Source organism: Heterocephalus glaber, unplaced genomic scaffold (assembly GCF_053883595.1).
Source record: "Heterocephalus glaber isolate CG9 unplaced genomic scaffold, H.glaber_assembly_v1.0 deba00000676, whole genome shotgun sequence".
NCBI lineage: Eukaryota > Metazoa > Chordata > Mammalia > Rodentia > Bathyergidae > Heterocephalus > Heterocephalus glaber.
This window is the reverse complement of record NW_028258156.1, coordinates 8,588,171-8,610,014: the sequence shown is the minus strand read 5'-3', so window position 1 is coordinate 8,610,014 and position 21,844 is coordinate 8,588,171. Positions and strand designations below refer to the sequence as shown.

Sequence of the window (21,844 nt, the reverse complement as noted above, 5' to 3'; positions counted from 1 at the left end):
TTTGTATCTGACAATATAAATATTTTAAAGATATTTTATACTTCATTCTGGTTTATGTCTCACATAGCTATTATTCTTTTAACAGTAGTCTATAAGTAGTATGAGTTAGAAAGACACTTAAAATCTATTGATAGAAATACTAGCTATTTGAGAAAAAATTTTCATATTTATAGAGGGAGAAACATTTTACAGACATTCATTTTATAGTAACTTGGATTCCTGAAAGTAGGATAAGGTTTATAAGAAGAGCTGCTCTGAATACCAGGTTTTGATATATTAAATTATTAAATGTTATTATGTTTCTGCTCTTGGAGTTGATCCCATTTGATGGTATTATGGTTGACTGTAGATGCGTTTGAATGAAGTCTTGAGTAAGACTTAAGATAGAGCATGTTCAGTTAAATCCTACACTAGTAGAATGGACTCTCTTGAGCCAGAAACTTAGGGGTTTTAAATAAAGTCTGGAATAGGTAGTTATTTCATTATGTCCCTTGTGGGTGAGGATAGTTTTATTTGCAAATGTGTCCGTGCTCTCATATGATAAAATGCACCATTCTAGTCTATCCTAACTCCTAAATACCAAATAAAATTTTATTGCCAAAAGAACCTGTGATAGCTTTTCTATTCCTAGGTTCAGTCCAGGTTTAAAAGAAAATTATGTAATATTTAGGTCTACAGATAGTGTATTCTCAACTCATGGTTGTCTTGCTAACAGTTGTTTGACTTTACCTGAAAACAAATACCACACCAGGCCACAGTTAAAGAACCTTTGGATTCTCTTCTTTAAAAAAGCAATCTTTAAGAAAAAAAAAATGAATGGACCCAGAATTTCATTTTTGATACTATGTATTAGTGTCAAAATATGATTGTATTTAATTTGTGTGTGTGTGTGTGTGTGTGTGTGTGTGTGTGTATCAAAAGGGAAGTAACCTACTATGGTCCTTTTTGTTTTTTCTTTTTTCCCTGTACAGTGTTACTTGGAGTTTTGAAACATCTATTTTTTCCTTTTTTTAAAATCTAATTGAGGTTTGCTTTTATCTTAGGGCATGTTGGTTATATTAACTATATGAAGCAGCAAGACAATTAATGCAATTCTATTCAAGACTTTTCCTTTCCTGGAATGTCTTGCCAGCTGTGCAGCTTTCAGCCAAAACCTTTCTAGAAGGAATGGATTTGACCACCTTGAACAGCCCTTCCTGCTGGGGTTGCTAAGTTACAACTCCCCTCCTGCCTTTAGCTACACCTGATCTTTTTGGCTGCACTCTCAGCTGCAGCTGTTGGAGCCCACAAGTCTAACCCAGAAGCTTTTCATTTTAAACAGCGGGATATACAGTAAGGCTTTTAGATGTCCATTGAAAAGTTGATTTCTTCTCTGGAGTGTTTTTTCCTTCAACTAGTGTGGGACTATAGTATTCGCTTACCTTAAAAGCCACCTACTGGGCTGGGGATTTAGCTCAGTGGTTCTGCCGCCTGGCCCGCAAGCGCAAGGACCCGAGTTCGATCCCCAGTACCAAAACATAAATAAATAAAAAATAAAAATAAAAGCCACCTACTATCCCTTTCTCTTAACAAATGGCTCTGAGGAGGTCTCCAAAGTGGAATTCTTCATATTTAGAGGACTTGTTAGCTACCTGAATTAACCACATTAGAATGAGAACTTTCAGTAAGTTAGTACAATATCTTTAGGAGATTTCTCTCTAAATCCCATATTTTGCAAATATTTTTAAAAGAGTCCTGCTGCCATTCATTGTAAATCTATCATAGTATCAGATCTTTATTCTAAGTGAATATGTCATTTTCCATGTGTAGTTTTGGACGCCATTATAAAATAGTGATGATACTTATGATACTTAGGATATGTGATCACTAGAGATATAAATTTAGGTTTTTATGATCCAAAACTCATGGCATTTTCAAAAGTACACTAAGTCTGGAAAACAGATCCAATAAAAGTAAAAATTATTTTCTTAGTTTCTGGATATACATTCTCAAATTACAATTTCATATCATAATCTCCAATTTAATATTCTCATCTTGGTTCTGTTGATGTTCTCTTTCCCAGGACACAGAGATTCTGGAAAATGATAATGGGAACCAATGTTAGCATTGGTCTATCACAGAGGTGCTGTGACTCTTAACTAAGAAATCATTTCCGAGTGTTTTAAAAATAATTTATGTATCCTCCATAACCATAACGATTGAAAGATCAGGAAAATGACTTGAAATGACTAAACATCTTTTCATCCCAGAACACTTTTTGGCTGGGTTTTGAGTAGACTTTGTGAGAATATTTATATTCCTAGTGCATCTACTTTTTATACAAACTTAATATATAAAAGCTGAATTTATGGTTAATTTATATATGTGTGCATGATTGTAATTATTGTAAAATAACTCATTCTGCCTGAATGGTGAGCATTTTTACAACTTAAATAATAATGCTTTCTTTCCTTGAAAACCAAAAGACACAAAACTTTTATGTAAATTGAGTGATTTTTAAAAAAAAAATTATGAATTAAGTAATTCATATTATAAATATATTAACCTGAAATTATACATCTTAGAGTAGGACTGAGTACTTTGATAATCAGTGCTCTGGCAGCCATGGGTTTGTACTGAGTCAGTCATATTTTCTCAGTACCCTTTTGTGAGTGATGGTCAGAAAGGTTGCCAGAGACTGACATTACTGGCTGCATCTGTCAGAGAAAATTAACCTGCGATGTGATGCACTGAGATTAACTTTATACTAGGAGTCTAGAGAGCCAGGTTCTAGTCCCAGCTCTGCTGCTAAGCGACGTGACCTTGGACAAGTCATAAACTCTTTGGATCCATAAAACAAAATCAGCTGAATGATCTCAAGAGGCCCTTCTTGCTCTAAAATTACAACTCTGCTAGGTGAAACAGAATGGTTTTGACTCAACCCATGTCCTAGCCAATTAGACTACAGTGTCTGTACTGGGAAAAATAATTTTATTTCTCTTCCGAGGTCTCATAATCAAGTCTCTCACCTCCAAAGCAGTAAATGTCAGCCAGCGAAAGGAGGAGGAGGAGCTCACTCTGTGGGTGGGGTGTATAGATGTTGCCTGAGGGCATCTGCACCCTGGGTTCAGAGACCCAGTGTCTCAGTGTCTCTGCTTTAAGAAAGTAACCACATGTCCCAGTTGTGTGTTGTTCCTTCACCTGCTGTTGCTCCTTGCTGGAGTTTAAATTTAGGAGCTCAGGGCTTCCTTCAGTTCTTAGAAGTCGACCTCTGGATTCATGTCTTTCATAGGAACAACAAAGTGATTCTGTTTGCTTTTCCCACCCCTTTAGTTAACTCCGTTGTTTTTTGGATCCTTCAAATCATGAGAGAGCATTAACAGTCTGTTTAATTTTCCCAGATAGGAGATTAACCAAGAATTAACCTAGTGGCAATGATAAAACCCACTGAGTCATTGTGCAATTTTTGCCTTTCATAGATCATAAACACCCCAGTTGAGGATAATTTACTGTCCCTGGGAAATCTAAAGCTATCAAATAATGTTCCTAAGCAAGATGTAAAACCCAATTTTATAGGAAGACATTCTACTCTTTTCCATAACAGTGGTTCTCCCCTACTCCCATTAACTCTGTCTCTTCACAGAGAAAAATCAGAAAATGTATTTGTCAAAGCAGATACATTTTTTGTTCTTAAAGTGGGGTTTATGAATGCCTCAGGGTATAGATAGGTGTACAAGGGAGACACAGAGCCATAAAGTGATCCGTGAGGCACCTTCTAGAGCATTGCTGGAACTCATTAATTATTTGGCTAAATACTTAACCAGTTAAAGCTTCACCTGGACTGGAAGTGACATTGTCAGAATACTGTGCTCCACAGTGGCCATTCTCAGTCTGTTTTTTGTAAACTCAGGAGAGCTTCATTGTGTGTAGTGGCTAGTGAAAAACTAAATACTATTGTTCTGAGAAGAGATTACATTAATACCACTGTTGTGATCCTCAAGAGAGATGATAAGTGCTCAGCCTGTCTGGCTGCAGTCCTTTGAGCTAAGAATGACTTTTAAACGGTTGTAAACAAGAATATAACAGAAATGTATGTGACCCACAAAGCCTAAAATATTTGCACCCTGGCTCTTTTACAACAAAACTTGGTGAAACTATGCTCTGGAGGAATTTCTCCCTGAGGCCTCAACACCACCTACAGCGCGTGGTCCTTATCCAAAATGCCAGGGACCAGAAATGTTTCAGATTTCAAATCTTTTGAATTTGAAGATATTTGCGTAAAGTTAATGAGATATCTTGACAATGTGACCCAAGTGTCTAAACATGGCATTCGTTTCCTGGTCACCTTGTATACAAAGGCTAAGGTCATTTTATACACTATATGTAGTGCACATGAGTTTGACTGTGATCCATCACATGAAGTCAGGTATGAAATTTTCCACTTATGGCATCATATCAACCCTCTAAAAGTTCCATATTTAGGATTTTCACCTTAGGGATGCTCAACCTATATTTTCAAATATGAGGTAGTTATCTTGTTGGCTTTTTGTTTTGACTCTGATGCACGTGGAGGAACACACACAAACATGTACACATGCCCCATGTATCTCAAAATTAATTTGACTTTCTACCATAGTTCTTAATCTCACCATGCTGAGCTGTCCCATAGCATAAAATAATAAAAATTCTAGTCTTGATTAATTTGTTGTTGTTGTTCACTTAAATAAAAATTTTTAAGTGTAAAAATATTTAAATTTTCTTTTTATCTGTGAATGTAAGTGGTTAAAACATGAAAAATGAATATGAATTTAAACCTGGTGAAAATATGAATTTAAACTTGGTGAAAGTTGATATGTGAGGGAAAACTGAAACCTCATGTAAGAAAGCTGTGTCAGACATTGCATTTCTAGGAGACTATCTGCAAAGGAGGAACGAATTCATTGCAAGCTAGAGAGGCAGTCAGAAAATCACAAGATGTAGACAGAGATTTAAGTATGGGCTTTATCATGCAGAGTCATACAGCATAAACTTCATTATCTCATATGTGCAACTCCAGTCAGTAACTACGTGAAACCTTCACTTTTGAGATTTTATTTAAAAGTCAGGAATGCAAATCTTGAGGTCTAAGCTAAGAGCAATACACAAAACAGCACTAGCAAAGATTTTCTTGAACCTGCTTTTGAGATAAATTTTGAAAATCCTTGAAAAAGGAAACTCAAGAAATAGATAATTTTTCTTCGCAGTACTGGAGATTGAACCCTGAACCTTCATGCTGAGCTACAGTTGTGGCCCTTTTAGGCTTTTTTTTGAGATAGGGTTTTGCTAAGTTGCCCAGGCTTGAAATGCACTTTCTTGCCTCAGCTTCCCTAGTATCTGGGATTATTGGCAAATCTTGATACTTTATAGATGCAGCTTGAATATGTGTCAATCAAAAGAGGCAAGTTAACTAAGGAAAGTGTCCTTGTCAAGTAATAGCATTCTGTGACACTCTCATTATGCACAAAAGATAAACACCTCTAAGGAACATTAGCCTGGTTACTTAGCTTACAGATGGGTAAAAGTCCAAATGTTAATGATTTGACCTATTGGTAGATTGTTGTTCTTTTGATTTCTTTGTTACACCCTCATTGGGATATAACTCAGTTATCCATTTAAAGTACACAGTTAAAGTGTAGAATATATTGGTTTTTTAATATTCATGCAGGTTGTTGGCGCACCATAGTTTTAGAATTGAAAGTCCTAAGCAATCACTAATCTGCTTTTGTCACTGTGGATTTCCCTATTCTGGGTATTTCCTATATAACATATAATATGTGCTCTTTTGTAACCGGCTTCTTTAATTTGGCAAGATTCATCCATATTCAGTATCCAAGAGGCCCTCCATATCCATGAATTCCATACCCATGAGTATAGTGGGTCAACTTAGGGGACGTGAGCATCCTTAGATTTTGGTAACCACAGGTAATACTGGAACCAATCCTCAGAGCCAACTGATGTATATATTCCCTTCACTATTTTTTGTGGCTGAATAATATTCCATTGATCAAACCCATATTGTGTATCACAATGGAGTTGTTTCCACCTTTTGGCTGTTGTGAATTATGCAGCTGTGAGCATTCATGTGCAGATTTTATGTAGATACATCCTTTCTATTTTTTTTTTTTTTGCTACCAGGGATCAAACTCAACCTTGCACTTGTGAGGCAGGCGGTGGAACCACTGAGCTAAATTCCCAGCCCCTTTTCTATTCTTTTAACTAGGTACCTAGGGATGGAACTGCAGGAACATTGCAGAAAAACTGCCAGTTTTTCAAAGTGTTTCTACCATTTTACATTCTCATCAGTTATTGTATGAGGATTCCAGTTTCTTCTCATCTTTGCCAGCGCTTATTATCATCTGTGTTTTTATTATAGTCCCCATGGTGGTTATGAAATGTATCTCACTGTGGCTTTCACTTGCATTTCCCTGATGATTGATGATGTTAAAAATCTTGTATGAAGACTTGTAAACAGAGGGTACCAGACCCATGAACTATAGAACAAGCTTTCAAGGTCACTTTGCTCATCAGATATTTTAAAAGCTGTTACCTGGTTTGCTTATCGGCCATTTGGAGAAAAGCCTATTTCAGATTCTTTGCCTGTCCTTTAATTGGGTAGAACTTTGATCTTTATGGACCTGTCACATTGTAGAGACTTGATACACATTGATCAATTGCCTATTCTGGAGATTTCCTATAAATGAAATCATATAATGTGTGGTCCTTTGTAACTAGCTTCTTTAATTTACCCTATTGATGACATTTGCATGTCATCTTTGAAGAAATGTCTTTCAAATCCTTTGTCTGCCTTTTAATTGAGAAAAATCTTTGAACTTTATATGCCTGTCAAATTGTGGGGTTTTGATACATAGGAATGAAAAAAGAACAAAATGAATCCATTTATAAAATATTGTACTTAGAATGCCTATTTGGAGACAGTAATAGTGTTTGTGAGAGCTGTGGACCATGCTTGTCTTGGTAATAGTTACATGCCCTGAGCCTAGAAGATTGACAGCCTGGCAAAGTGCAGGTGTTCCATGCAGAATGAATGAATTTTAGGTAGTGATCTCTTTCATTATAACACAGATAACTGAAGAAATCAGCAATAAGATATATGATTATTGTAATGTGCATATCAACTGAAAAATATGCAAACATGTGAACAGATCCTATCAGATCTACAACCTATAAAACAAGGGTTTGAGATCACATGCTCATCACATATTAACAGCGATTGCCTGGCTTGCTTATTAACTGGATCTCTGGTTCATTCACTTCTAAATGTTCTCAGTATCTGTTTTTAACACTGACATCAACACTGATCTTTTTTAAAAATAGTCTTTTTCTTTTTTAAGAGAGAGACGTACTACTCCGGGTATATACTGGCTTAGAAAGTGGATTGCTAGCTGAATTGCTTATTTTCTTCCTGGAAAAAAATTAAATAGTAAGATGTTGATAAAGTAAAAACAAACCAAAACTAGATAAGAAGAATGAATTTGCCTTTCAACTTAATAAAGCCAATCTCAGAAAGTGCTTTGTTCGGCAGCTCTTTTTCAAGCTTAGACACTTAATCAACCACTGTGAAGTTCTGTAGCTTATAAGATCATTCTGCAATGGAAACAAAATTTGAGAGTTGAGCAAGGATAGTAGGTCATGTCTCTGATGAGTCCTTTGGGATTCTTAGTTTATATTTGGATAATTAAAGCTTTAGTTTTTTAAGAACATTTTTATTGGTCAGGCTTGTGTTGCTAGGACAAAATATTTGACACCTACAAATCGAAGGAGGGTTTATTTTGGCTCAGAGTTTCAGAGGCCCATGGCTAACTGGATTCAAGTCAGAAACATCACGGTGGAATAGCATGGTCGAGGAAAGTTGCTCAACTCAGCATCTGGAAAGCAGGAAGCAGGGGAAGCAGCCTAGAGGAAGGGGCCAGTAACCAGATGTAGTGCCTAAGGTTATGCCCCCAAGATCCACTTCCTCCAACGAGTCCCCACCTCCTAATAGCCCATTCAGCTATGAACTCATAAGCAGGTTAACCTATTGACAAGGTTAGTGCTATCACAGTCCAGCCACCTCTCCAGGATTCTCAGTTCAATAAATTTGACAATCAAGATTAACTGGCATACTTATAAATTTTTATAATCTATGTACATTAAAAACAGTTGTCAACAGAGTATCCATTAGATCAGAGGCACTTTCCTCACCATATTCACAAGAGACTTAATTTGTGAGGCACAATTATAAAATATCCACTAAGAACAATCTAAGACATTATCATACCATTCTGACTAAATCTCAAATATAAAAACAAAAATTATTGCAAATAAGTGCTCAACCTGTTATAGAGTATCTTTTATTTTGAATGTACCCAGTTTTCTAAAATTGATAAATTCAGTGAAATGACATCTTACCTGCAAGTCATTAAGGCAAGTAATAAAGATGTTTTTTCTCGTAGGTTATTTAAAAAGTGTATTTAAACTACAAGTAATAGGGATTTTAGAAATATTCTATCTTTACAATGGTAACTGCCCTATGACTTTTTTTGTTTATTGTTTTTGGGGGGTTTTTAATTTTTTTTGTATTAAATTATTTTATTGGTACATTGTAGGTATACAACACAATTGCATTTCTCATTGGGAATTGTACCTTTACATAATGCATCTTGGTTCTTATTTTTTCCCCATTCCTAGCTCTCCCTTCACCCCCTCCACCCTTCCCTATTTACAAAGACTTTATTTCCATTTTTTCCATTTCTCATAATTTTTTTCCTTTCCCGTCTTTCCTTTCCCCTGCCCCTCCCACTACCCCTACCCCTTTGGACCTTTTATTCCTATTTTACATTATCGATTATTCATTCTAATCATTGGTACATTTTAGGTATACAATATAATGACATTCATCATTGGAAATTTGCACCTTTACATAGTCTCTCTTGGTTCTTATTTTTCACCCTTGCCCAGCCCTCGCTTCAACCCCTCCAGTCCTCCCTATTTACAAAGATTTTGTTCCTATTTTTCCATTTTCTCATATTAATCCCATTCCCTTCTATCCTTTCCCCTAGCCCTCCCACTTCCTTCCCCTTTGCCCCTTTTCTTCCTATTTCACATTACCTATTATACATTTAGGCCTTATTTACACTTTCAGTTTCTCACACCAGAGAAACTATTTGGTATTTACACATGTGTGTCCTATTTATTTCACTTAAGAGTATTGCCTCAATGTGCATCCACTTAGCTATAAATGTCTCTTAATTTCTCATTTTTGATGGCTGAGTAGTACTCCATTTTATAAAAAAACCACATTTTCTTTATCCAGTCTCCAGTTGATGGGCATTTGGGCTGTTTCCAAGTTTTAGCTGTTACAAACTGTGCTGCTATGAACATGGGTGCACATATATCACTGTGGTATGATTCTTTTAATTCTTTGGGGAAGATCCCCAGCAGGGGAATAGCAGGGTCAAATGGGACTTCCAGTCCTAGTTCTTGGAGGTATCTCCATACTGATTTCCACAGTGCTTGCACCAGTCTACACTCCCACCAGCAGTGGAACAGGGTTCCTCTTTTCCCACAGCCCCGCCAGCATTTGTTATTGGTGGATTTCATGATAGCAGCCATTCTTTGTGAAGTGAAGTGGAATCTCAGTGTTGTTTTCATTTGCATCTCTCCAGTGACCAGTGATGTTGAACATTTTTTCATGTATTTATTTGCTATTTCTACTTCTTTGTCTGAGAAATGTCTGTTCATTTCAGCTGCCCATTTTCGGATTGGGTCTTTAAATTTGGGAGGTCTGATCTTTTGAAGTTCTTTATAGATTCGAGATAGGAGACCTTTGTCTGAGGAAGAGCAGGTGAAGATTTTTTCCCACATTGTGGGTTGTCTCTTCACACTGCTGGTGGTTTCTCTTGCTGTGCAGAAGCCTTTTAATAAGAAGAGATCCCATTTGTTGATTGTTTGTGCTAGTTAACGGGCAACTGAGGTTTTGTTCATAAAATCTTGTCCTACATGGATGTCTTCAAGGGTTCTACCTAACCTCTGTTCCAACTGGTTCAGAGTTTCTATTTTAATATTTAGATCTTTAATCCATTTTGATTTTAGTTTAGTGCATGGTGAGAGATACAGGTCTAGTTTTAATCTTTGGCAAGTTGAAGCCCAATTTTTCCAGCACCATTTATTAAAGAGGCTATCTTTCCTCCAGTGAGGGTGTTTGGCTCCTTTGTCGAAGATGAGATGGCTGAGTGTGTCTGGCATTGTTTCTGCATCTTCTAATCTGTTCCACTGGTCCTCAAGTCTGTTTCTTTGCCAGTGCCATGCTGTTTTTATCACAGTAGCTTTGTAGTAGAGTTGCAGGTTGGGGATTGGGATACCCCCTGCCATGTCTCTGTTACCTAGAATTGCTTTTGCTATTCTGGGTCTCTTCTTGTTCCAAATGAATTTTTGGATTGTTTTCTCTAGGTCTATGAAGTATGCTGCTGGGATCTCAATTGGAATTGCATTAAATTTATATAGCAGTTTTGGAAGTATGACCATTTTCACTATATTAATCCTTCTTACCCAGGAGCAGGGGATGTCTGTCCATTTTCTGATATCCTCTTCAATCTCTCTTTTCAGAGTGCCACAGTTTTCAGAGAAGAGGTCTTTGATTTCTTTCATTAGGATGATTCCTAGGTATTTCAGTTTTTTGGATGCTATTGTGAAAGGAATTATTTGCCCTATTTCTCTCTCAGTGAGTCGGTCATTGGTGTAGAGGAAAGCTATTGATTTTTGTGTGTTGACCTTGCAACCAGCTACTTGACTGAATTTGGTTATTAAGTCTAGAAGACTTTTGGTGGAGTTCTTGGGGTCTTCTCTATAGAGTATCATGTCATCTGCAAATAATGACAATTTGACTTCTTCATTACCTACCTTTATTCCTTTTATTTCTTTCTCTTGTCTAATTGCCGTGGTTAATGTTTCCAGAACTATATTGAACAAGAGTGGTGATAGTGGACATCCTTGTCTTGTTCCTGATTTGAGTGTGAAGGATTTCAGGTTTTGACCATTTAGTATGATATTGGCTGTTGGTTTTTCATAGATGGCTTCTATCAGTTTGAGGTAGAGACTATCTATTCCAATTTTTTGTAGGGTTTTTATCATAAATGCATGTTGGATTTTGTCCAATGCTTTTTCTGCATCTATGGAGATAATCATATGAATTTTGTCCTTGGCTCCATTGATATAGTATATTACATTGATTGATTTGCGTATATTGAACCATCCCTGCATCCCTGGAATGAATCCCACTTGATCAGGGTGTATGATCTTCTTGATGATCTTCTGCATTCTGTTTGCCAGTATCTTATTAAGGATTTTTGCATCTATGTTCATTAGTGAGATTGGCCTATAGTTCTCTTTTTCAGTTGGGTCTTTCTCTGCTTTGGGGATCAAGGTGATGCTTGCTTCCAGGAATGAATTTGGGAGTATTGCTTCCCTTTCAATTTCATTGAAGAGTTTAAACAGTAGTGGCAGCAGTTCCTGTCTAAATGTCTTGTAGAATTCAGCAGTGAAGCCATCAGGGCCTGGGCTTTTCTTAGTTGATAAGTTTTTAATTACATTTTCAATTTCATTGGTTGATATTGGGTTGTTCAGAATTTTTAGGTCTTCGTTCAACTTTGGTAATTCATATGTATCTAGGAATCTGTCCATTTCTTCTGTGTTGTCCATCTTATTGGCGTATAGGTTCTGGAAGTAGGTATTGATGATCCTCTGGATTTCTGCTGGGCCTATTGTAATTTCACCCTTTTCATTCCTAATTGCATCGATTTGGGCCTTTTCTTTCCTTTTTCTGACAAGGTTGGCTAAAGGTTTGTCAATTTTGTTGATTCTTTCAAAGAGCCAACTCTTGGCTTCATTGATTTTTTTTGTATCATTCTCTTAGTCTCCATTGCATTGATTTCTCCTCGATCTTTATAATTTCCTCCCTTGTATGAGCTTTGGGGTTGTCCTGCTCTTCTTTTTCTAGAAGCTTGAGGTTCAGCATCAGGTTGTTTAATTGGGCTCGTTCTGTTTTCCTAATATGTGTATTCACTGCTATGAATTTCCCTCATAAGACTGCTTTCATTGTGTCCCATAGATTCTGATATGTTGTATTGTCATTGTCATTTAATTGAAGGAACTGTCTGATTTCTTCTTTAATTTCCTCTGTGACCCATTGGTTATTCAGAAGTGTGTTGTTCAATCTCCACATGTTTATGAAATTTTTTGAGTTTCTTTTGCTATGGATCTCCAGTTTCATCGCACTATGGTCTGATAATATACAGGGGATAACTTCAGTTCCTTTGCACTTACTTAAACATGTTCTATGTGTGAGTATGTGGTCTATTTTGGAGAATGACCCATGTGCAGCTGAGAAGAATGTGTATTCTGATTTTGTGGGGTGGAAGACTCTATAAACATCTGTTAAGTTCATTTGTTCAAGAGTTTGATTGAGTTCTAGTATTTCATTACTCATTTTTAGTCTAGTTGATCTATCTATTTGTGACAGTGGGGTGTTGAGGTCCCCCACTATAATTGTATTAGTGCATATATGACTTTTCCTGTCCGTTAGTATTTGTTTTATATAGTTGGGTGCACTAGTGTTTGGTGCATAGATATTTATGATTGTCATCTCTTCCTCTTGGATTGTTCCCTTTACAAGGATGTAGTGTCCTTCTTCGTCTCTCTTAGTCAGTGTTGGTTTGAAATCTGCTTGATCTGCCAAGAGGATAGCTACTCCTGCTTTTTTTGGGGTTCCTGTTGCATGCAGTATTGTTTTCCACCCTTGAATTTTCAATCTATGAGTTTCCTTTTGAATGAAGTGTGTTTCTTGTATGCAGCATATTGTTGGATTTTGCTTCTTGACCCATTCTGCCAATCTATTTCTTTTGATTGGTGAATTGAGACCATTAATGTTGATGATTATAACTGAAACGTATTGACTTGTCATTGCCATGACTTTTTCTATTTGTTGGGTTCTCCCCCTTTCCATTTAATTTCTTGTCATGCCAGATGGGTTCATTCTGCTTTGCTTCCTGGGGTTGTGATCCTCAATGTCTGTTCCTAGGCTATTGTGTAAAATTCTTTGGAGTGCCGGTTTGGTATTCACAAAGTTCCTAAGGTGCTCTTTGTCATGAAAGTATCTTATTTCTGCATCCATTTTGAAAGATAGTTTTGCAGGGTACATCAATCTTGGTTGGAGGCTGTTTTCTTTTAGGGCTTGGAATATGTCACTCCAAGCTCTTCTTGCCTTGATGGTTTGTGTTGAGAAGTCTGCTGTGGTTCTGATGGGCTTGCCTTTGTATGTGATTTGTTTCTTTTCTCTGACTGCTTGGAGAACTTTGTTCTTCTGTTGAGTGTCTGGAATCTTAACAATTATATGCCTATGTGTAGATTTTTTTTGATCAAGGCTATTTGGAGTCCTATATGCCTCACTTATTTGTATGTCAAGCTCTTCTCCCCTGCTTGGGAAGTTTTCTGCCATTATTTCTGTGAAGAGATTTTCTTATGTCATCTCCACTCTCTCGTTTCTTCATTGAGCCCAATCAATCTTATGTTATTGTTTTTTGCATCATCTAGCAGGTGCTGGATTGATTTCTCATGTTCCCTTATAATTTTGAAGCAATTTTTCTTTTCCTGGTCACTAATTGCAATCTTATCTTCTCTATCTGAAATTCTGTCCTCACATTGGCTCATTCTGCTGTGTAGACTTTCAGTGGAGTTTTTCTTGTCCTGGAAATCTATTTGCATCTGTTTTATGGATTCCATTTGTTTCCTATGTTGGGATTCCATCATGTTCCTGAGCTCCTCTCTAGATTTATTAATCATGTCTTGCACTAGGGGCACAATTTCTCCTGTTATCTGAGAAATTATTTCTGATTTCATTTTTTCCAGATCCCCTTTTGTTGCCAGTTCAGTGGGTCCAGGTGGTTGAGTATCAGAGTGTTCCATCTCATTTCCCTTTGGGGTTGCTGTAGGTGATCTGGAAGTCTGGTTTTGAGACTTATTTACGTGTTTTGTCATTTCGACTGGGGTGGGGGGCTGTTAGCGCCTGTGCGGATTACCTCCTCTGAGCTGGTTGAGGTAGGAAAGGGGCCGGGAGCAGCGGTAGGGATGGTGACCCAAAAGCCCTTTCCTGTGGGCTGGGAGCAGTGGGAGGGATGGTAGCCGGGAAACCCCTTACTCTGGACCAGGAGCAGTGGGATGGTGGCTCAGAAGGCCCTCCCTCTGGGCCGGGAGCGGTGGGAGGGATGGTGGCCCGGAAGCCCCTTCCTCTGGGGCAGGAGCAGCAGGACAGAAGGTGGCCCAAAAGCCCTTTCCTCTGGGCTGGGAGCAGCAGGAGGGATGGTGACCGGGAAGCCCCTTCCTCTGGACCAGGAGCAGTGCGATGATGGCTCAGAAGCCCCTACCTCTGGGCCGGGAACAGTGGGACTCAGTACCTTGGTCTGATGGTCTGGTGTCCTCTGCGTCTTTGTAGTGTGGAATCAGGTGGCTGCCTGTCTGCAGCGGGGTGATTCGGTGTCTTCCGCCCGACTCAGGACCTCGGTGGGGCGTGCGCAGACCTGCCTGTCTTCAGCGGGCTGATCTGGCGTGTTCTGTGCAACTCAGGACCTCGGTAGGGCATGGGCAGACCTGCCTGTCTGCAGCGGGCTGATTCGGCTTGTGTTCCGCGCGACTGGGGACCTCGGTAGGGTATGGGCAGACCTGCCTGTCTGCAGCGGGCTGATTCGGCGTGTTCTCGGTTTTTTTAATTTTGCAGATTGAATCCAGGTCCTTTGTACTGAGATACATACTCAGCCCTTTTTAAGTTTTCAGACAGGCTCTGTAAGTTTCTAGATTGCCCAGGCTGAGCTCAAACTTATGATCCTCCTGCCTTCCACTCCCAGAGTCCAGGGATTACTGCCATGTACCATCATGCCCAGTTGATCAGAATATTTCATACATTTAATGGGAAGAACATAGAATTTTCATAACTATTTAAGATGAAATAGGAAAGTGAGAAGATGCTCTTTGCTTCAACTGTTTCCAGGCTTCCTATAAAAATTTTCACTCCATCCAGTTCAGGCTACTTTAGCAAAAAAAGTTTGAGAAGTTCCAATATCCATGGTTTTGTTTTTTCTGTCTGTGATGAATTGAAAAGCTCCCTTTCTACTAGATCTTCATATCAGGTTCCTAACAGGAAAGGGAACACAAGATATGCCAAAAATATTGGAAAATAATTTTAAGTAGAGTACATATGTATTTTTAATCTATTTTTGGAAAAATAAATGATACGTTAGTAATGTAGTGTTTGTAAGTATGTGTATACTTATATGTGTATTCTTTATAAAATCGTGAAATTTCATATTATTTAATGATACATTTAGGTATGGATCCATACTTAATGTATATACACATATATACAGATATAAATCAGCACATTCTACAAGTTTTATCTGTAAAGAATAGCCATGTGTAATATAATTTTAATCACAGGATATATAATAAAAGCTAGTATTTGCTATTATAGGTCCTTTATAGGGTTGATGTTATTTGTAACAGTGTCACTATGAGGTAAGTACTATTAATTATTGTCCCCATTTCACATGTGAGTAAACTTAATCTTGATAGGTCACAGTGAATAATTCTTATTCTTCCTGTATTTTAGGAAAACCGGGAGTAGCTGAGAAGTTCCCACTTACCTGGTCTTCTGGCCTAGGTGCACTATCAGAAGACAGGAGTGGAGTGGCCCTCAGAGAGGTCCTAGGTACATGAGTCTCCTGAGTGTCTGTGTGATCCCCTCTAGGTATATCCGGATTGGAGATAAAGAATGTGAGTTTAACAGTAACTTTCGCCTCATCCTTCACACAAAACTGGCAAATCCTCACTATAAGCCAGAATTACAAGCTCAGACAACCCTCCTCAATTTCACCGTCACAGAAGATGGCCTGGAAGCCCAGCTGCTGGCAGAGGTTGTCAGCATTGAAAGGCCAGATTTAGAGAAACTTAAGGTAAAATTATTAAATTATTCACCAATGACTCAACACCGCTTTTCTACAAATTACAGTGCAAGATAGGAAACTATAAAATGAAACGCTTGTCTTCATGGTCTAATTGTAGTCTAAAGTAAAGAACTCAAGGTTACCTCTGATAAATGTCAGGTAGTTAGGGTTATGCTACAGGTAGGAGATGGGCTAGCTCTTGTTCTTATTTGATACACAGGACAAGGACGGCAAAGGCATCTATCATTCATGGAAAACAGAAGTATAGAAGCAGGTACCTTCTTGGGTAGGTTGAAATCTACAAGACCAGGTTAGCCAGTGAAAATAAATGACAATAAGATGAAAGAAAAAGGTTGAAGAAATTAAGGAGCTTGTAGTAGGTTATAACTAACATATAAAAGAAAATTTATGGCTTTTAATATACTAAGAAAAAGAAATACTAAAAATAATTACATTCAGTGTTAAATACACTGAAAACGAGAGTAAGCCTAAAAATCTGAAAATAAGGCAGTAATAAAAGCAAACTAATGACAGAGAAGATAAACAGCATTTTTTTAAAGCTAGTTGTTTGGGGGGAAAAGAAGCTAATAAATATACCTCTGGAAGGCCTAATCAAGAATAAAAGAGCCAGGCTGGGGACTTAGCTCAGTGGTTTTGCCACCTGCTGCACAAGCGCAAGGACCTGAGTTCGATCCCTGGTACCAAAAAAAAGAATAAAAGAGCCACGCCTGCCTCACAAGTGCAAGGTCCTGAGTTCAATCCCCAGTACCCAAGAAAATAAATAAAAGAGAAAAATAAAGAATATCAAGACTAAAGGGCACACACAGAGAAATTAAAATGTCTAAAAGGCATATGGTACCCACTTTTCTAACAATAACTTTGAAAACTGAAATAGTAAATAGTGTATTTCAGCATTGTGGAAATTAAGATAATTTACTTGCAGACCTAATATTTCCAAGGTTCCTCTGTGTGGTAGCATGTGTGAGATATTAATTATTTTTATGGATGAATAATATTTCATTGTGTGAATGTTTACCTTTTATTTATCCACTCCTCAGCTGATGGACATTCAGATTGTTTCTGCCTTTGGACTATGATTAGATAACGTTTTGAGTATTTGTATCCACTATTTGTGTGCAGATTTTGGTATAGACATGTACTTTAAATTCTTCTGGATATCTGCTAGGACAAAATTGCTCACTTGTTTGGTAATTCTGTTCTAAATCAATTAATAAACTACTGGACTGTTGAAAAGCCTGCAGTATTTTACATCTCCACCTGCTATGTATCATCTTAAAGGGTAGAATATGTTATCTCATTATGGTTTTATTTTCATTTCCCTAAAGTCTAATGATATTGAGCATCTGTTCATATATTTATTGGCCTTTTGTACTTCTTCTTTGGGAGAAATATCTATTCAAATAATTTCCTCATTTTAAAATTAGTTTATTTTCATTGACAGGTTATAGAAGTTCTTTATGCTGAATATTAGACTCTTTTGGTGCATATGATTTACAAAATATGCATTTTAAGTGTTGTATTTTTACTTTCTTGGTGATCTTTGGAAAAACAAAAAAATGTAATTTTGGTAAAGTCTAATTTATCTGCTTTTCTTTGTTGCTTATAGTTTTGATATTATATCTAAGAAACCATTGAAGACACAATTAAAGATTTATTCCTAGGTTATTTCTTATAGGACTTTATAATTTTGACTCTTACATATAAGTCTGTGATCAGGTTTAAATTAGTTTTATAGTGTGAGAAAAGGAATGCAGCTCCATTCTTTTGCATGTGACTATCTAGCCTATTTGTCAAAAAGATCATCTTTTCTCCCTTGAATTGCTTTTGCTTCCTGTCAAAGATCAACTGACTTTTTTCTGTGGATCTGTTGCTGAGTTCACTCTTCTTCTATTGATCTGTTTGTTCTTTGATCAATACCACATTGTCTTGATTACTGTAGTCTTTAGGTAGTGTCAGTCTTCCAAATTTATTCTTGTATATATAAGGGATAGTTCTATATCTTATGTCTTTCAGTATAAATTTTGGAATCAGATTGTGACAATTAACAAACTAATGGGCTAGGATTTTGATTAATATTGTTTTGAATCCCAGGAAAGAAGAACTGATGTCTTAGCACTAACTTCCTATCCATGATCGTGGAATATTTCCCCATTTTTCAGATTTTTTTTTTCATCAAACTTTTGTGGAGTTCTCCATTAGGCTCTCCAACACATTTTTTTCAGATCTATACTTCAGTATTTTTATATGAATTCAAATGGTGTTGTGTTTTAAATTTCAAATTCCAGATGTCCATTGCTGGAGTACAGAAAAGCATGTGGCATTTATATATTAACCTATTTGAAACTTTCCACATAGTCATGTCACGTATGAACAAAGACAGTTTGGTTTTTTGGTTTTGTTTTGTTTTGTCTTATTGCATTAGTTGGAGCTTCAAATACAATATTGAACAGTAGTTGTAAAGAAGAATATCCTTGTCTCCTCATCTTAGGGGGAGGACATTTAGCATCTCACCATTAGCCATAGCTTGTAAATCTTTTTTTTTTTATAGATATTCTTTATAAAGTTGAGGAGGTTACTCTCTACTTATGGTTTGTTGAGAGTTTCCATTATGAGTTGAGGGTGGAATCTTACCAAATGTTTTTCCTGAATCTAGTGATGTAATCACATTCTTTTTAGTCTGTAGCCCACTGTATAACAGATTATATCATTTGACTTTTGAATTTCAAATCAGATTTTCATACCTGGAATAAATCCCACTTGGCATGATGAATAATTGCTTTTATACATTGTTGGATTTGATTTACTAATACCTTGTCAAGGATTTTTAATCTTGAGAGATGCTGGTCTATAATTTTTCTTTCTTATAATGGCTTTGTCTGGTTTTAGTATTAGGATAATGCTGGCCTTACAGAATGAGTTAAGAAATGCTCTTCTGCTTCTGTTTTCAAGAAGAAATTGTAGCAAATCTATATAATTTCTTCCTTAATTCTTTACTATAGCTCACCAGAGAAATCATCTGGGCTGGTACTTTCTTTTTTGGAAGGTTCTTGATTGTTTATTCAATTTTTTAATACACATACGTCCTATTCAGATTATCTGTTTTCCCTTGTGTGAGTTTTTGGTAGATGGTGTCTCCCAAGATAAAGATCTGCTTCATCTAACTTACCAAATTTGTGGGCATCAAATGTTCATAATATTTATTTATTTCCTTTAATATTCAGGGACTTGTGCCCTCTTTTTCATTTCTAGCATCAGTATTTAATATTCCCTCTTTCTCTCTTTCTCTCTCTGCCTGGCTAGAGGGTTATAAGTTTTATTGATCCTCTCAAATAACCTGCCTTTTATTTTATTGATTTTCCCCTATTGGCTTTTTATCAATTTCATTGATTTTTGCTGTGATTTTTAATTATTTTCACTTGCTTGCTTTTGAGTTTATTGCTCTTTTTTTCTTTTTTTAAGTAAACATTTATACAAAAGTTAGATCTTTTTCTCTTACGTATGTAGTTAATGCTATAAATTTTCCTCTAAGCACTCTTTTTACTGCTTTTTTTACCACTTTTGAGGTGGGTTTTTTTCCCATTTATTTCAAAATGCCTTTAGTTTCTCTTGAGACTTCTTTTTTCACCCATGTATTATTTGAAAGTACGTATGCTGTTTAATCTCCATGTACTTTGGGATTTTCTAGCTATCTTTCTGTTTTTGGTTTCTTAATTTTGTCATGGTCTAGCACCATATTTTGCATGATTTCTATTTTAAACTTTTTCAGGAGTGTTTTATGGCCTACTGTTGGTCCATCTTGGTGAATGTTCCATCTGAGCTTGAGAAAAATGTATATCATGCTGTTGTTGGAACAAGAATTCTATAAATGTCATTAGATCTAGTTGATTGTTGGTGTCTCACCATTCAACAGTATCGTTACTGATCTGTTAATTATGGATACAGGAGTTTTGAGTTCTCCAACTATAAATAATGGACTTGTCTGTTTCTTGCACTTCTATCATCTTGTCTCTTGTATTTTTACTCTCTTCTTCAGTGCATAAAATTAAAGATTGTTTTATTTTCATATGGAATTGACTCTTATTATTATGTAATATATCTGTTTATTCTTGATAGTTTTCCTCATTCCAGTACCTGGTTTGTTTGATATTAACATAGCTTCTCCAGCTTTGATTAGTTTCCTCATGGTGTATTTTTCTCCCTCCTCCTATTTTTAATTTGTCTGTTATTATATTTAAAGTTTGTTTTTGTTGACAACAGATAAATGGATCTTGTTGTTTACTCTGTCCATCTCTTTTAATTGATTTAAACAATTCATATTCTATGAGACTATTTACATAATTGAATTAATATGTACCACATTTGTCTCTTTTTGCTCACGGTACTTTTTCCTTGTTGTTTTAGTTTTCTCTTTTCTTTCTACATTCTTTGATCTTGAGTATTTTGTATGATTCCACTATCTCTTCTGTTTTAGCTTATGTTATAGTTGGGTTTTTTTTAATGTTAATGCTTGCTCTTGTGCCAACTAATACAATTCTAGAGTGAGAGCATTCTGCAGTCTTACGATTCTCAGAGGATTTTTTTTTTTTCTTCTTTGGTACCAGGGATCAAACTCAGGACCTTAGGGTTGCGAGGCAGGCAGTGGCACCACTGAGCTAAATCCCCAGTCCTCAGAGAATTTTAAGACTGTGACCTTCAAGGGAATTTCTTAGCCTTTTTCTCCCTTCCTTTGTAGGCAGAAACCATTATGGACTGAGTTGTCTAATTGCCCTTTCCCTAGGTAGGTCACAGTAGCCTGTGGTAAAGTACTTTCCCTTGTGGGCAGGCTTTTGTTGAGAAGGATAGAAAGCTCTGGACATAATTTAAAATGGTTGCTTTTTCCCCTGAGTTACCACAGTGATTCATTTTTCCCTTCCCCTGCCCAACGTAGGAGTGGATTTTTGTTTTAGCTTCACTGTGAAAACCTGGTAGGACTCTCAGAGATAAAACAGAAGTGTGGAGGTCCCCTTATTCTTGGGCCTGGAGAAATATTTAAATTTCCAGCTCTGCCTCCTGCATTTATCCAATTAGTTTAGGTGTTCTGGTGGTGGTTTTCCATATTTGCCCAACCAGTTTTCAGGGTGGCAGTTTACCCTGTCACCTCATTTGTCTGGTGGAAGAATTATTGCTTACAAATGAGTCTTCTAAGCTCTTTTCCAATGAAAACCAAAAGTTTCTGATGCTTTCTTAAACGATGCTCCCTAGAGTTTCGTGATGTTAGAGAATTATGATAAATCATTGTCTGATGTACTCTGTCTGGACTTTGGAGTCCAACCAGATCTTAACATGCTTTTTGAATTTCTTAAGAGAATTTTTTAAAATTATGACCAGTGTGGTTTTAATGTTGTGTGTTTTAGTATACATATATTGACTTCATGAGATGTGTATTAACTCCCCTTAAAAACATATGTTTCTTTACCATTTTTCACCTGTTTGTTTTGCATTAGTTGGCTTTGACAAAGCACCAAAACGACTTTAAGATTGAGCTGAAACAGCTTGAGGATGACCTCCTTCTGCGCCTTTCTGCCGCAGAGGGAAGCTTCCTTGATGACACTGACCTAGTAGAGAGATTGGAGACAACCAAGTCTACTGCAGCAGAGATAGAGCTCAAGGTAGGACAGGGTGTAGGCCACCTGGGGTGGGTAATTCTTCTGAGAGGACTGACATTGTGAATCCAAGTCATTTAACAAACTGCCCAGAAAAATTGGATTTGGAATGGAGATGGAGATGGTTGAATTTGCCATTCTAATTCCATTCAGATCCAGTCATTCAAATCAGGC

General features: G+C 36.9%; 1 protein-coding gene across 9 annotated transcripts in view; it reads left to right on the top strand.

Moving 5' to 3' along the window:
• The window catches only part of Dnah11 (dynein axonemal heavy chain 11), a 327,476-nt gene that overhangs the window by 260,983 nt on the left and 44,649 nt on the right, over positions 1–21,844 (top strand). For all 9 annotated transcript variants that reach the window (XM_087206427.1, XM_087206426.1, XM_087206425.1 and 6 more), the window contains 2 exons: positions 15,812–16,016; positions 21,512–21,676. In XM_087206427.1, coding sequence (XP_087062553.1) covers positions 15,812–16,016; positions 21,512–21,676 — 370 coding nt within the window. The remainder of the gene's footprint in view (positions 1–15,811; positions 16,017–21,511; positions 21,677–21,844) is intronic.